General features: G+C 43.3%; 1 protein-coding gene across 1 annotated transcript in view; it reads right to left on the bottom strand.

Moving 5' to 3' along the window:
• LOC139384330 (transient receptor potential cation channel subfamily M member 1-like) overlaps positions 1 to 5,979 on the bottom strand; it is a 37,906-nt gene extending 31,927 nt beyond the window's left edge. Inside the window, exon 1 of the mRNA XM_071129027.1 lies at positions 5,845 to 5,979. Coding sequence (XP_070985128.1) covers positions 5,845 to 5,919 — 75 coding nt within the window. The 5' untranslated portion in view covers positions 5,920 to 5,979. The remainder of the gene's footprint in view (positions 1 to 5,844) is intronic.
• Positions 5,980 to 14,225: the final 8,246 nt, after the last annotated feature.

Here is a 14,225-nt window from a genome sequence, read left to right as displayed (position 1 = left end):
AGAATAGATGGCTCGGTGACTCCGTATCACTGAGAGTACTGCTATAGTCAGTTATCTGCAGAATAGATGGCTCGAGTAACTCCGTATCACTGAGAGTACTGCTATAGTCAGTTATCTGCAGAATAGATGGCTCGGTGACTCCGTATCACTGAGAGTACTGCTATAGTCAGTTATCTGCAGAATAGATGGCTCGAGTAACTCCATATCACTGAGAGTACCTTTAGGGGGATCTCAGAAGGGGGATCACCTTTAGGGGGATCTCAGAGGGGGGGGGGGATCGCCTTTAGAGGGATCTCAGGGGGGGGGGGGAATCACCTTTAGAGGGATCTCAGAGGGGGGGGAATCACCTTTAGGGGGATCTCAGAGGGGGGGGGGGTCACCTTTAGGGGGATCTCAGAGGGGAGGTCACCTTTAGGGGGATCTCAGAGGGGGGGGGTCACCTTTAGGGGGAACTCAGAGGGGAGGTCACCTTTAGGGGGATCTCAGAGGGGGGGATCACCTTTAGGGGGATCTCAGAGGGGGGTTCACCTTTAGGGGGATCTCAGAGTGGGGATTCCCTTTAGGGGGATCTCAGAGAGGGGAGATCACATTTAGGGGGATCTCAGAGGTGGCTCGCCATTTAGGGCGATCTCAGAGGGGGATCACCTTTAGGGGGATCTCAGAGGGGGATCACCTTTAGGGGGATCTCAGAGGGGGGGGGGGGTCGCCTTTAGGGGGATCTCAGAGGGGGGGTCACCTTTAGGGGGATCTCACAGGCAGGCTCCATTTAGGGGGATCTCACAGGGGGCTCTCCATTTAGGGGGGGATATCTCAGGGGCTCTCTATTTAGGGGGGGATCTCTCAGGGGGATCTCCATTTGATCACATTACCAACAATCCTCCCCAAAACATTCTAGTCCTCCACGTTTGTTCAAATACTCCTAAGTTATTAATTGTATCTAATTGGACTGCCTGTTATGACTTAGTCTAAGGTACTGAATGGAAATAGGCATTTCATGCAATTTTTGTTTTTTTAATGAATCTGTTGGTTGTACTATATGTAATGTTTGAATGTGAAAATATACTGTATGTTTACGACTAACACTTTATTATATAACAAATAGAATAACATAGCATGAGAAGCCTTGTTACATATTGTGTAAAAACGCTTTTAAAAAAGCACATTTATTCAAAAAATTAGAGTACAAAGCGATGCTTGAGAAAAGTCAAATGCTCAGTCGGAGCCAAGCCAATCACGGAGTAATGCCTCAGTAACCATGGGAACACAGTAAACACAGCTGTGTGTCACGGAGTAATGCCTCAGTAACCATGGGAACACAGTAAACACAGCTGTGTGTCACAGAGTAATGCCTCAGTAACCATGGGAACACAGTAAATACAGCTGTGTGTCACAGAGTAATGCCTCAGTAACCATGGGAACACAGTAAACACAGCTGTGTGTCACAGAGTAATGCCTCAGTAACCATGGGAACACAGTAAACACAGCTGTGTGTCACAGAGTAATGCCTCAGTAACCATGGGAACACAGTAAACACAGCTGTGTGTCACAGAGTAATGCCTCAGTAACCATGGGATCACAGTAAACACAGCTGTGTGTCACAGAGTAATGCCTCAGTAACCATGGGATCACAGTAAACACAGCTGTGTGTCACAGAGTAATGCCTCAGTAACCATGGGAACACAGTAAACACAGCTGTGTGTCACAGAGTAATGCCTCAGTAACCATGGGAACACAGTAGACACAGCTGTGTGTCACAGAGTAATGCCTCAGAAACCATGGGAACACAGTAAACACAGCTGTGTTTCACAGAGTAATGCCTCAGAAACCATGGGAACACAGTAAACACAGCTGTGTGTCACAGAGTAATGCCTCAGTAACCATGGGAACACAGTAAACACAGCTGTGTGTCACAGAGTAATGCCTCAGTAACCATGGGAACACAGTAAACACAGCTGTGTGTCACAGAGTAATGCCTCAGTAACCATGGGAACACAGTAAACACAGCTGTGTGTCACAGAGTAATGCCTCAGTAACCATGGGAACACAGTAAACACAGCTGTGTGTCACAGAGTAATGCCTCAGTAACCATGGGAACACAGTAAACACAGCTGTGTGTCACAGGGTAATGCCTCAGTAACCATGGGAACACAGTAAACACAGCTGTGTGTCACAGAGTAATGCCTCAGTAACCATGGGAACACAGTAAACACAGCTGTGTGTCACAGAGTAATGCCTCAGTAACCATGGGAACACAGTAAACACAGCTGTGTGTCACAGAGTAATGCCTCAGTAACCATGGGAACACAGTAAACACAGCTGTGTGTCACAGAGTAATGCCTCAGTAACCATGGGAACACAGTAAACACAGCTGTGTGTCACAGAGTAATGCCTCAGTAACCATGGGAACACAGTAAACACAGCTGTGTGTCACAGAGTAATGCCTCAGTAACCATGGGAACACAGTAAACACAGCTGTGTGTCACAGGGTAATGCCTCAGTAACCATGGGAACACAGTAAACACAGCTGTGTGTCACAGAGCAATGCCTCAGTAACCATGGGATCACAGTAAACACAGCTGTGTGTCACAGAGTAATGCCTCAGTAACCATGGGAACACAGTAAACACAGCTGTGTGTCACAGAGTAATGCCTCAGTAACCATGGGAACACAGTAAACACAGCTGTGTGTCACAGAGCAATGCCTCAGTAACCATGGGAACACAGTAAATACAGCTGTGTGTCACAGAGCAATGCCTCAGTAACCATGGGAACACAGTAAACACAGCTGTGTGTCACAGAGCAATGCCTCAGTAACCATGGGAACACAGTAAACACAGCTGTGTGTCACAGAGCAATGCCTCAGTAACCATGGGAACACAGTAAACACAGCTGTGTGTCACAGAGTAATGCCTCAGTAACCATGGGAACACAGTAAACACAGCTGTGTGTCACAGAGCAATGCCTCAGTAACCATGGGAACACAGTAAACACAGCTGTGTGTCACAGAGTAATGCCTCAGTAACCATGGGAACACAGTAAACACAGCTGTGTGTCACAGAGTAATGCCTCAGTAACCATGGGAACACAGTAAACACAGCTGTGTGTCACAGAGTAATGCCTCAGTAACCATGGGAACACAGTAAACACAGCTGTGTGTCACAGAGTAATGCCTCAGTAACCATGGGAACACAGTAAACACAGCTGTGTGTCACAGAGCAATGCCTCAGTAACCATGGGAACACAGTAAACACAGCTGTGTGTCACAGAGTAATGCCTCAGTAACCATGGGAACACAGTAAACACAGCTGTGTGTCACAGAGTAATGCCTCAGTAACCATGGGAACACAGTAAACACAGCTGTGTGTCACAGAGTAATGCCTCAGTAACCATGGGAACACAGTAAACACAGCTGTGTGTCACAGAGTAATGCCTCAGTAACCATGGGAACACAGTAAACACAGCTGTGTGTCACAGAGTAATGCCTCAGTAACCATGGGAACACAGTAAACACAGCTGTGTGTCACAGAGCAATGCCTCAGTAACCATGGGAACACAGTAAACACAGCTTTGTGTCACTGAGTAATGCCTCAGTAACCATGGGAACACAGTAAACACAGCTGTGTGTCACAGAGCAATGCCTCAGTAACCATGGGAACACAGTAAACACAGCTGTGTGCCACAGAGCAATGCCTCAGTAACCATGGGAACACAGTAAACACAGCTGTGTGTCACAGAGTAATGCCTCAGTAACCATGGGAGCACAGTAAACACAGCTGTGTGTCACAGAGTAATTTCTCAGTAACCATGGGAACACAGTAAATACAGCTGTGTGTCACAGAGTAATGCCTCAGTAACCATGGGAACACAGTAAACACAGCTGTGTGTCACAGAGTAATGCCTCAGTAACCATGGGAACACAGTAAACACAGCTGTGTGTCACAGAGTAATGCCTCAGTAACCATGGGAACACAGTAAACACAGCTGTGTGTCACAGAGTAATGCCTCAGTAACCATGGGAACACAGTAAACACAGCTGTGTGTCACAGAGCAATGCCTCAGTAACCATGGGAACACAGTAAACACAGCTGTGTGTCACAGAGTAATGCCTCAGTAACCATGGGAACACAGTAAATACAGCTGTGTGTCACAGAGTAATGCCTCAGTAACCATGGGAACACAGTAAACACAGCTGTGTGTCACAGAGCAATGCCTCAGTAACCATGGGAACACAGTAAACACAGCTGTATGTCACAGAGTAATGCCTCAGTAACCATGGGAACACAGTAAATACAGCTGTGTGTCACAGAGTAATGCCTCAGTAACCATGGGAACACAGTAAATACAGCTGTGTGTCACAGAGTAATGCCTCAGTAACCATGGGAACACAGTAAACACAGCTGTGTGTCACAGAGTAATGCCTCAGTAACCATGGGAACACAGTAAATACAGCTGTGTGTCACAGAGTAATGCCTCAGTAACCATGGGAACACAGTAAATACAGCTGTGTGTCACAGAGTAATGCCTCAGTAACCATGGGAACACAGTAAACACAGCTGTGTGTCACAGAGTAATGCCTCAGTAACCATGGGAACACAGTAAACACAGCTGTGTGTCACAGAGTAATGCCTCAGTAACCATGGGAACACAGTAAACACAGCTGTGTGTCACAGAGTAATGCCTCAGTAACCATGGGAACACAGTAAACACAGCTGTGTGTCACAGAGTAATGCCTCAGTAACCATGGGAACACAGTAAACACAGCTGTGTGTCACAGAGTAATGCCTCAGTAACCATGGGAGCACAGTAAACACAGCTGTGTGTCACAGAGTAATGCCTCTGTAACCATGGGAACACAGTAAACACAGCTGTGTGTCACAGAGTAATGCCTCAGTAACCATGGGAACACAGTAAACACAGCTGTGTGTCACAGAGTAATGCCTCAGTAACCATGGGAACACAGTAAACACAGCTGTGTGTCACAGAGTAATGCCTCAGTAACCATGGGAACACAGTAAACACAGCTGTGTGTCACAGAGTAATGCCTCAGTAACCATGGGAACACAGTAAACACAGCTGTGTGTCACAGAGTAATGCCTCAGTAACCATGGAAACACAGTAAACACAGCTGTGTGTCACAGAGTAATGCCTCAGTAACCATGGGAACACAGTAAATACAGCTGTGTGTCACAGAGCAATGCCTCAGTAACCATGGGAACACAGTAAACACAGCTGTGTGTCACAGAGTAATGCCTCAGTAACCATGGGAACACAGTAAACACAGCTGTGTGTCACAGAGTAATGCCTCAGTAACCATGGGAACACAGTAAACACAGCTGTGTGTCACAGAGTAATGCCTCAGTAACCATGGGAACACAGTAAACACAGCTGTGTGTCACAGAGTAATGCCTCAGTAACCATGGGAACACAGTAAACACAGCTGTGTGTCACAGAGTAATGCCTCAGTAACCATGGGAACACAGTAAACACAGCTGTGTGTCACAGCTCCCACCAGCGGTGTAAATCCTTTCTGTTCGAACGACGGAAACTTCTAGAAACATCCCTCTAAAGAGGAGTGAGGAAACAACCCCTTCCTTTAACAAACCAAGACAACACCTTCGACCTGCAGGTTCAGCCCCTCAAAATAACTGACCAATCAATAATCACCTGTTGATCACTTCAAATACATGACAGAGCCCACTGAAATGTTTAAACGACATGTATAGCATATACATAGACATGATACACACCAAAATAATGCCAAGATATTGACTTTGTCCATTAGTGCCCCCTTGGGTGCCTCACACCACTGCTACCTGACCACCGCCACGACCACCACCATCCTTACCTTCTGAGACCCAGACGTGGTTCTCTTGATGGAGGCCCTTCTGAAGGATCCAGCACTGCTCCCCCTCTTCTCCATGATGACTGGTCCTGCTGCCACCTCTATTACAGAGCTTCCTCCAGACCGTCACCCACTGACAGCCCCATGACTGTGCTAACGTCAAGACCAACACAGAACTCTGACCTGAGTAGAACTAACGGAATCAACCTCTCAGAGAAACTTGACTTCCAGTTCTGTTCTAGAACTTCCCTGGTCTCCTCCTGTGATCTGTTTCCTCCTGTGATCTGTCTCCTCCTCTGATCTGTCTCTTCCTCTGATCTGTCTTCTCTGTGATCGGTCTTCTCTGTGATCTGTCTCCTCTGTGATCTGTTTCCTTTTGTGATCTGTCTTCTCCTCTGATCTGTCTCCTCTGTGGTCTGTCTCCTCTGTGGTTGGTTTTCTTTGTGATCTGTCTCCTATGTGATCTGTCTTCTCTGTGATCTGTCTTCTCCTCTGATCTGTCTCCTCTGTGGTCTGTCTCCTCTGTGATCTGTCTTCTCCTCTGATCTGTCTATTCTGTGATCTGTCTTCTCTGTGATCTGTCTCCTCTGTGATCTGTCTTCTCTGTGATCTGTCTTCTCCTGTGATCTGTCTTCTCTGTGATCTGTCTTCTCTGTGATCTTTCGACTCCTGTGATCTGTCTTCTCTGTGATCTGTCTTCTCTGTCTCCTCTGTGATCTGTTTCCTTTTGTGATCTGTCTTCTCCTCTGATCTGTCTCCTCCTCTGATCTGTCTCCTCTGTGATCTGTCTCCTATGTGATCTGTCTTCTCTGTGATCTGTCTTCTCTGTGATCTGTCTCCTCTGTCTCCTCTGTGATCGGTGTTGCCTATGATCTGTCTTCTCCTGTGAACTGTCTTCTATGTGATCTGTCTTCTCTGTGATCTGTCTCCTCTGTGATCTGTCTCCTCTGTGATCTGTCTCCTATGTGATCTGTCTCCTCTGTGATCTGTCTCCTCTGTGATCTGTCTCCTCTGTCTCCTCTGTGATTTGTTTCCTTTTGTGATCTGTCTTCTCCTCTGATCTGTCTCCTCCTGTGATCAGTCTCCTCCTGTGATCTGCCTCCTCTATGATCTGTCTCCTCTGTGATCTGTCTTCTCTGTGATCTGTCTCTTCTGTGATCTGTCTTCTCCTGTGATCTGTCTCCTCTGTGATCAGACTCCTCTATGATTTCTCTTCTCTGTGCTGTTGTACAGAAAGGAGGGATCTACTGAAGTAGAGATGACAGCTTAACTACACTACCACACTACGTTGACATATAGACCCCCCTTCCTCTCCTCTCCCTCTCTCTCTAACTCTCTATAATCAGGCTTAATGGACCACAGCTACCGGGGCAGAGCAGAACAGACCATCCAATGCAGCAGCTCTTTAATGGATAGATATTTAATAAATGGCGATTTTGGGACGTAAAAATCTACTTTAGGACAACTACTCAGAAATCCCCCCCATAAAGGCTTTAGTTTAAAGCATGCTGCTGAATGAGTACATATAGAGAAAGAGGACAGGAGAGGAATGGTTTTGAGGGGAAGTATTATGATAAAAAGCTATGCAGATGTTTTAAGACAATTTTATGTTGGTTTTTTTTACGGTAAAAAGAAAAACTGTTTTAAAGGACTGACATAGAAGGATAGAAGACTGGCAGACAGGCACATGTCCGATTACTGAACAGGATCGATTCAACTCTTTCACAGCTACACAGTAAAACTTTCCCCTGTAAATGTACAGCATTATACATACTGGCATCAGAGTTGCCAGGTTAATACTGTATTCTTGATTTACAGCAGGGTTGCTGTATTTTTTTTTTACAGTAAGATAGAACAACTCTTTCAAAGCTACACAGTAAAACTTTTCCCCTGTAAATGTACAGCATTATACTGGCATCAGAGTTGCCAGGTTAATACTGTATTCTTGATTTACAGCAGGGATGCTGTATTTTATTTTTTTTACAGTAAGATAAAACAGTGCTGTATTATATAATTACCGTAATTTGCTGCCAACTCTGCTGCCAGTAGAATGCTGGAAATTGACAGTACAGCATGTTACTGTCATCAGTTTTACAGTATCACTAGTCTTACTGTAATCGTTTTTACAATAATTGTAAAGAATTAATGAATGAATGGATGAATGGATGTATTAAATTCACTGAGGGGAGGGGTGGTTGTATTTGACACTATTTTACTTATTACAGTTTCCTTTAAAAAAAAAAGTAGGGGAGTGGATCAGAAAACCAGTCAGTATCTGGTGTGACCTCCATTTGCCTCATGCAGCGTGACACATCACCTTCGCATAGAGTTGATCAGGCTGTTGATTGTGGCCTGTGGAACGTTGTCCCACTCCTCTTCAATGGCTGAGTGAAGTTGCTGGATATTGGCCGGAACTGGAACACTCTGTCGTACACGTCGATCCAGAGCATCCCAAACATGCTCAATGGGTAACATGTCTGTAGTATACATTGTCCAACAGCTCTGGTGGACATTCCTTCAGTCAACATGCCAGCTATCTAAACTTGTAGTGAACATTGTCCAACAGCCCTGGTGGACATTCCTGCAGTCAACATGCCAACTGCACAGCTCGACATCTGTGGCCTTGTGTTGTGTGACAAAAACTGCACTTTATAGAGTGGCCTTTTATAGTCCCCAGCACAAGGTGCACCTGTGTAATGATCATACTGTTTTAATCAGCTTCTTGATATGCCACACCTGTCAGGTGGATGGATTATCTTGGCAACGGAGAAATGGTCACTAACAGGGATGTAAACAAATTTGTGCACAAAATTTGAGAGAAATAAGCTTTTTGTGCGAATGGAAAATTTCTGGGATCTTTCGTTTCAGCTCATGAAACCAACACTTTACATGTTGCATTTATATTTTTGTTCAGTGTACTGTATACACCAAATATGTATGAATAATTTGTAGAAACCTTAACACAAGGCTTCCAAACTGGCAGTGACTACAGGGCAAAACACACCAAGGACAAGGCTGTGGGTAACTGGTGAAAGGAGTCAGGTGCAGGAGAGCTGAGATGTGTGGACAAGTTATTTAATTCAAGATAACACCAGTATGAACACAATGCTATGGGGCTGAGAGTGGTAGAGAGTGGTACAACTCATTTATTTTACTGTTCTTGTCACAAATGTTAAAGTTTCTGATCCCAAGGTATTATATTTCAGCCTGCACACACCACCTGAAAAGTGTTGGCCAACTGAAAACCCACCTGAAAAGTGTTGGCCAACTGAAAACCCATCTGATAGGGGTTAGCCAACTGAAAACCCACCTGATAGGTGTTAGCCAACTGAAAACCCACCTGATAGGTGTTGGCCAACTGAAAACCTACCTGAAAAGTGTTGGTCAAGTGAAAACCCACCTGAAAAGTGTTGGTCAACTGAAAACCCACCTGATAGGTGTTAGCCAACTGAAAACCCACCTGATAGGTGTTTGCCAACTGAAAACCCACCTGATAGGTGTTGGCCAACTGAAAACCCACCTGATAGGTGTTAGCCAACTGAAAACCCACCTGATAGGTGTTGGCCAACTGAAAACCCACCTGATAGGTGTTAGCCAACTGAAAACCCACCTGATAGGTGTTAGCCAACTGAAAACCCACCTGATATGTGTTAGCCAACTGAAAACTAACCTGATAGGTGTTAGCCAACTGAAAACCCACCTAATAGGTGTTAGCCAACTGCAAACCCACATGATAGGTGTTAGCCAACTGAAAACCCACCTGATAGGTGTTAGCCAACTGACAACTAACCTGATAGGTGTTAGCCAACTGAAAACCCACCTGATAGGTGTTAGCCAACTGAAAACCCACCTGATAGGTGTTAGCCAACTGACAACTAACCTGATAGGTGTTAGCCAACTGAAAACCCACCTGATAGGTGTTAGCCAACTGAAAACCCACCTAATAGGTGTTAGCCAACTGAAAACCCACCTGATAGGTGTTAGCCAACTGAAAACCCACCTGATAGGTGTTAGCCAACTGACAACTCAACCGAGGCAACCCAGGTAGTAAACCTACTGGAGGGCCAGTGAGTTCTGTTTCTGGGGGCCAGTGAGGTCTGTTTCTGGGGGCCAGTGAGGTCTGTTTCTGGGGTCCAGTGAGGTCTGTTTCTGGGGTCCAGTGAGGTCTGTTTCTGGGGGCCAGTGAGGTCTGTTTCTGGGGGCCAGTGAGGTCTGTTTCTGGGGTCCAGTGAGGTCTGTTTCTGGGGGACAGTGAGGTCTGTTTCTGGGGGCCAGTGAGGTCTGTTTCTGTAAATTCAACCAAGTCAACCCAGATGGTAAAGTTACTGGAGGACCAGTGTTAGCAGCCACATTGAGTGGAGATTTTGAAGAGTGTTCATTCACGGGTAGATAATTAGAGCTCATTGAGCCGCCAACCTTTGTAATCTTGGACGCCCAGCGCATGTGTCCCCAAGAGATTACAACCTTGTGACGGTTATTACTGAATCGGATGCAGGTGAGAAGAAACTAAAAAACTGAAGTGGAAACTAGTCCGTTTGTAACAAGCATTTGCTGTTACTCCTCTATATGTTGTTATTACAATGTAGCTATGAGTTATTATAATTAACTAGAATACTTGTTAAGGTGTAGTAAGGACCCTTTAAAAAGGATGTGTTATGTATGTTAGAGTCATTTTTACAGGGGTTAAACAGTATTTTACAGCATTTTGCCCGTAATTCAATGCATTCTCCAGCATTAATTCATTAAAACACATTTAAGGTATTTGACTGTGCATTTTTACAGTGTTTCACAGTTGAAACGACAGAACAGTCTTACAGTGTATGGTTTTCTTACATGAATATAAACTTTACTATTTAATAAAGTGCAAGTTATGTAGATTCCAAATGAATGACTTGAACCGTGTAGCTCAGTGGTGGCCTGTTATAGAGCGTAAATGTAGACGTTATATGATTGAAAATGAACGAGCTTCACATCACATTACATCATCGCTGCAGGGTAAAATCAAGCTAAAACCTGGAGAATATTGGACATTTTTAATGAAGAGATGACAACATGTCCACTCTAATGCTTCCATCTAATCTATTACGTCCCTGATTCTATCTGCACCATCTTTACATTACTGGATGTTCTGATTCTATCTGCACCATCTTTACATTACTGGATGTTCTGATTCTATCTGCACCATCTTTACATTACTGGATGTTCTGATTCTATCTGCACCATCTTTACATTACTGGATGTTATGATTCTATCTGCACCATCTTTACATTACTGGATGTTATGATTCTATCTGCACCATCTTTACATTACTGGATGTTCTGATTCTATCTACACCATCTTTACATTACTGGATGTTCTGATTCTATCTGCACCATCTTTACATTACTGGATGTTCTGATTCTATCTGCACCATCTTTACATTACTGGATGTTCTGATTCTATCTGCACCATCTTTACATTACTGGATGTTCTGATTCTATCTGCACCATCTTTACATTACTGGATGTTCTGATTCTATCTGCACCATCTTTACATTACTGGATGTTCTGATTCTATCTGCACCATCTTTACATTACTGGATGTTCTGATTCTATCTGCACCATCTTTACATTACTGGATGTTCTGATTCTATCTGCACCATCTTTACATTACTGGATGTTCTGATTCTATCTGCACCATCTTTACATTACTGGATGTTCTGATTCTATCTGCACCATCTTTACATTACTGGATGTTCTGATTCTATCTGCACCATCTTTACATTACTGGATGTTCTGATTCTATCTGCACCATCTTTACATTACTGGATGTTCTGATTCTATCTACACCATCTTTACATTACTGGATGTTCTGATTCTATCTACACCATCTTTACATTACTGGATGTTCTGATTCTATCTACACCATCTTTACATTACTGGATGTTCTGATTCTATCTACACCATCTTTACATTACTGGATGTTCTGATTCTATCTACACCATCTTTACATTACTGGACCGGTCTGATTCTATCTACACCATCTTTACATTACTGGATGTTCTGATTCTATCTACACCATCTTTACATTACTGGATGTTCTGATTCTATCTACACCATCTTTACATTACTGGATGTTCTGATTCTATCTACACCATCTTTACATTACTGGATGTTCTGATTCTATCTGCACCATCTTTACATTACTGGATGTTCTGATTCTATCTGCACCATCTTTACATTACTGGATGTTCTGATTCTATCTGCACCATCTTTACATTACTGATGGTCTGATTCTATCTGGTTCTGATTCTATCTACACCATCTTTACATTACCGGATGTTTTTTCTCTCTCTGAGCTTCTTGATGCACATTGAGCTTGAGTTGATTAAATAGATGTGTTTCTATTTCAGGTGTTCTAGGGGTTAGAGTTCAAACCAAACTGAAATATCTCCAGATATAATTGAATCATGGAACTGGATTATATTTGAAGGTTAACACCAATGACACTGTCTAGTTGAAGAGTCTCATTCCAAAACGCTATATATCCACATTCAGAAATGTTGGTAAATGAGATTTGATTATTTATAGAAATACTGGAAGAGATTGATGTGTTTGTTTTCACTATTTAATCATGGCGCGGGGTTTGTTCAATGGCAGATATATATTTATTTAAAATCTATGACTTCATGGTTTCATTTCAGAGGGACAAATAGTTATGCTTTTTTTAAGCAAAATACTGTATACATATCCGCCTCACTCTCAGAGAAATAAGTACTACTGCTAAGTTTTACACAGTCAAATGTAACAAATCATTTTTAAAAAATGAATATAAAAAATATATGTATTTATTTATTCAATACAGTAATATGTGATCTGTATGTAAAACATGTAGTTGTTTTAATTCAGAGTAACTTACAGTAAGTGAACAGTAAGGGCATTAATCTTAAGATAGATACGAACATTCCATTACAGCTAAACATTGGATACATAGCGTTCTGTAAAAAATACACTAAAATATATTAATCACATGTCTGAGAACTGTAATATTACACACACACATGAAGGCACCCATAAACAATCATTTCTGGTTTAAAAAAATAATAATTAAATGTAAAAAAAAAAAAAAGAAATTGGTGGATATAGCATTTTGGAATTTGTTTTAACCTTTATTTAACTAGGCAAGTCAGTTAAGAACAAATTCTTATTTACAATGACGGCCTAGGAACAGTGGTTAACTGCCTGTTCAGAACGACAGATTTGTTGTACCTTGTTAGCTTGGGGGTTTGAACTTGCAACCTTCCGGTTACTAGTCCAACGCTCTAACCACTAGGCTACCCTGCCGCCCCATTTCTACACTGGTGGCATCGTCTTATACAACAGGTCGATTAAATGTTACACAATCACATGATTTAATACTCACTGCTCGTTTATACTGTGCATTTCATCAGACGGAATATTACCACAATTAAACACACAGAAGAACGAAGCTCACAATAAAACACATTGTGAAAACAAATTTTCTATAATATGAAAGTGGAAATCAGTACAAACAAGTAAGACAGGAATATGCCTCATCAAGTCTCTGAGACGATATAAAGCAGCTAGCTAGCAGCGCCATCTGCTGGCCATAGTGGTCAATACATCCAACTGTTGACATCTCATCTCTTTCCGTATTTTCAGTAGTACATATTGTCAGCCACTAGAGGACGCTACAGTTTAGCTGAGCCCATCCACAGTTCCAGACAGCCCACATACATAAATAGATGGCAATTTCTGAGTGCTCATAGTGCAGTCTCTTCCCTGCATCTCTCTGAGTACTGCAGTCTCTTCCCCATATCTCTCTGAGTACTGCAGTCTCTACCCTGTATCTCTCTGAGTACTGCAGTCTCTTTCCTGTATCTCTCTGAGTACTGCAGTCTCTTCCCTGTATCTCTCTGAGTACTGCAGTATCTTCCCTGTATCTCTCTGAGTACTGCAGTATCTTCCCTGTATCTCTCTGAGTACTGCAGTATCTTCCCTGTATCTCTCGGAGTACAGCAGTCTCTTCCCTGTATCTCTCTGAGTGCAGCAGTCTCTTCCCTGTATCTCTCTGAGTACTGTAGTCTCTTCCCCGTATCTCTCTGAGTACTGCAGTCTCTACCCTGTATCTCTCTGAGTACTGCAGTATCTTCCCTGTATCTCTCTGAGTACTGCAGTCTGGTGGACATTCCTGCAGTCAGCATGCCAATTGCATGTTCCCTCAAAACTTGAGACATCTGTGGCATTGTGTTGCGTGACAAAACTTCACATTTTTAGAGAGGCCTTTTATCGTCCCCCAGCACAAGGTGCACCTGTGTAACGACCATGCTGTTTAATCAGCTTCTTGATATGTCACACCTGTCAGGTGGTTGGATTATCTTGGCA

The sequence above is a fragment of the Oncorhynchus clarkii genome, chromosome 26 (genome assembly GCF_045791955.1).
Source record: "Oncorhynchus clarkii lewisi isolate Uvic-CL-2024 chromosome 26, UVic_Ocla_1.0, whole genome shotgun sequence".
In the NCBI taxonomy this organism is placed as follows: domain Eukaryota; kingdom Metazoa; phylum Chordata; class Actinopteri; order Salmoniformes; family Salmonidae; genus Oncorhynchus; species Oncorhynchus clarkii.
This window is presented reverse-complemented; position numbering and strand designations above follow the sequence as displayed.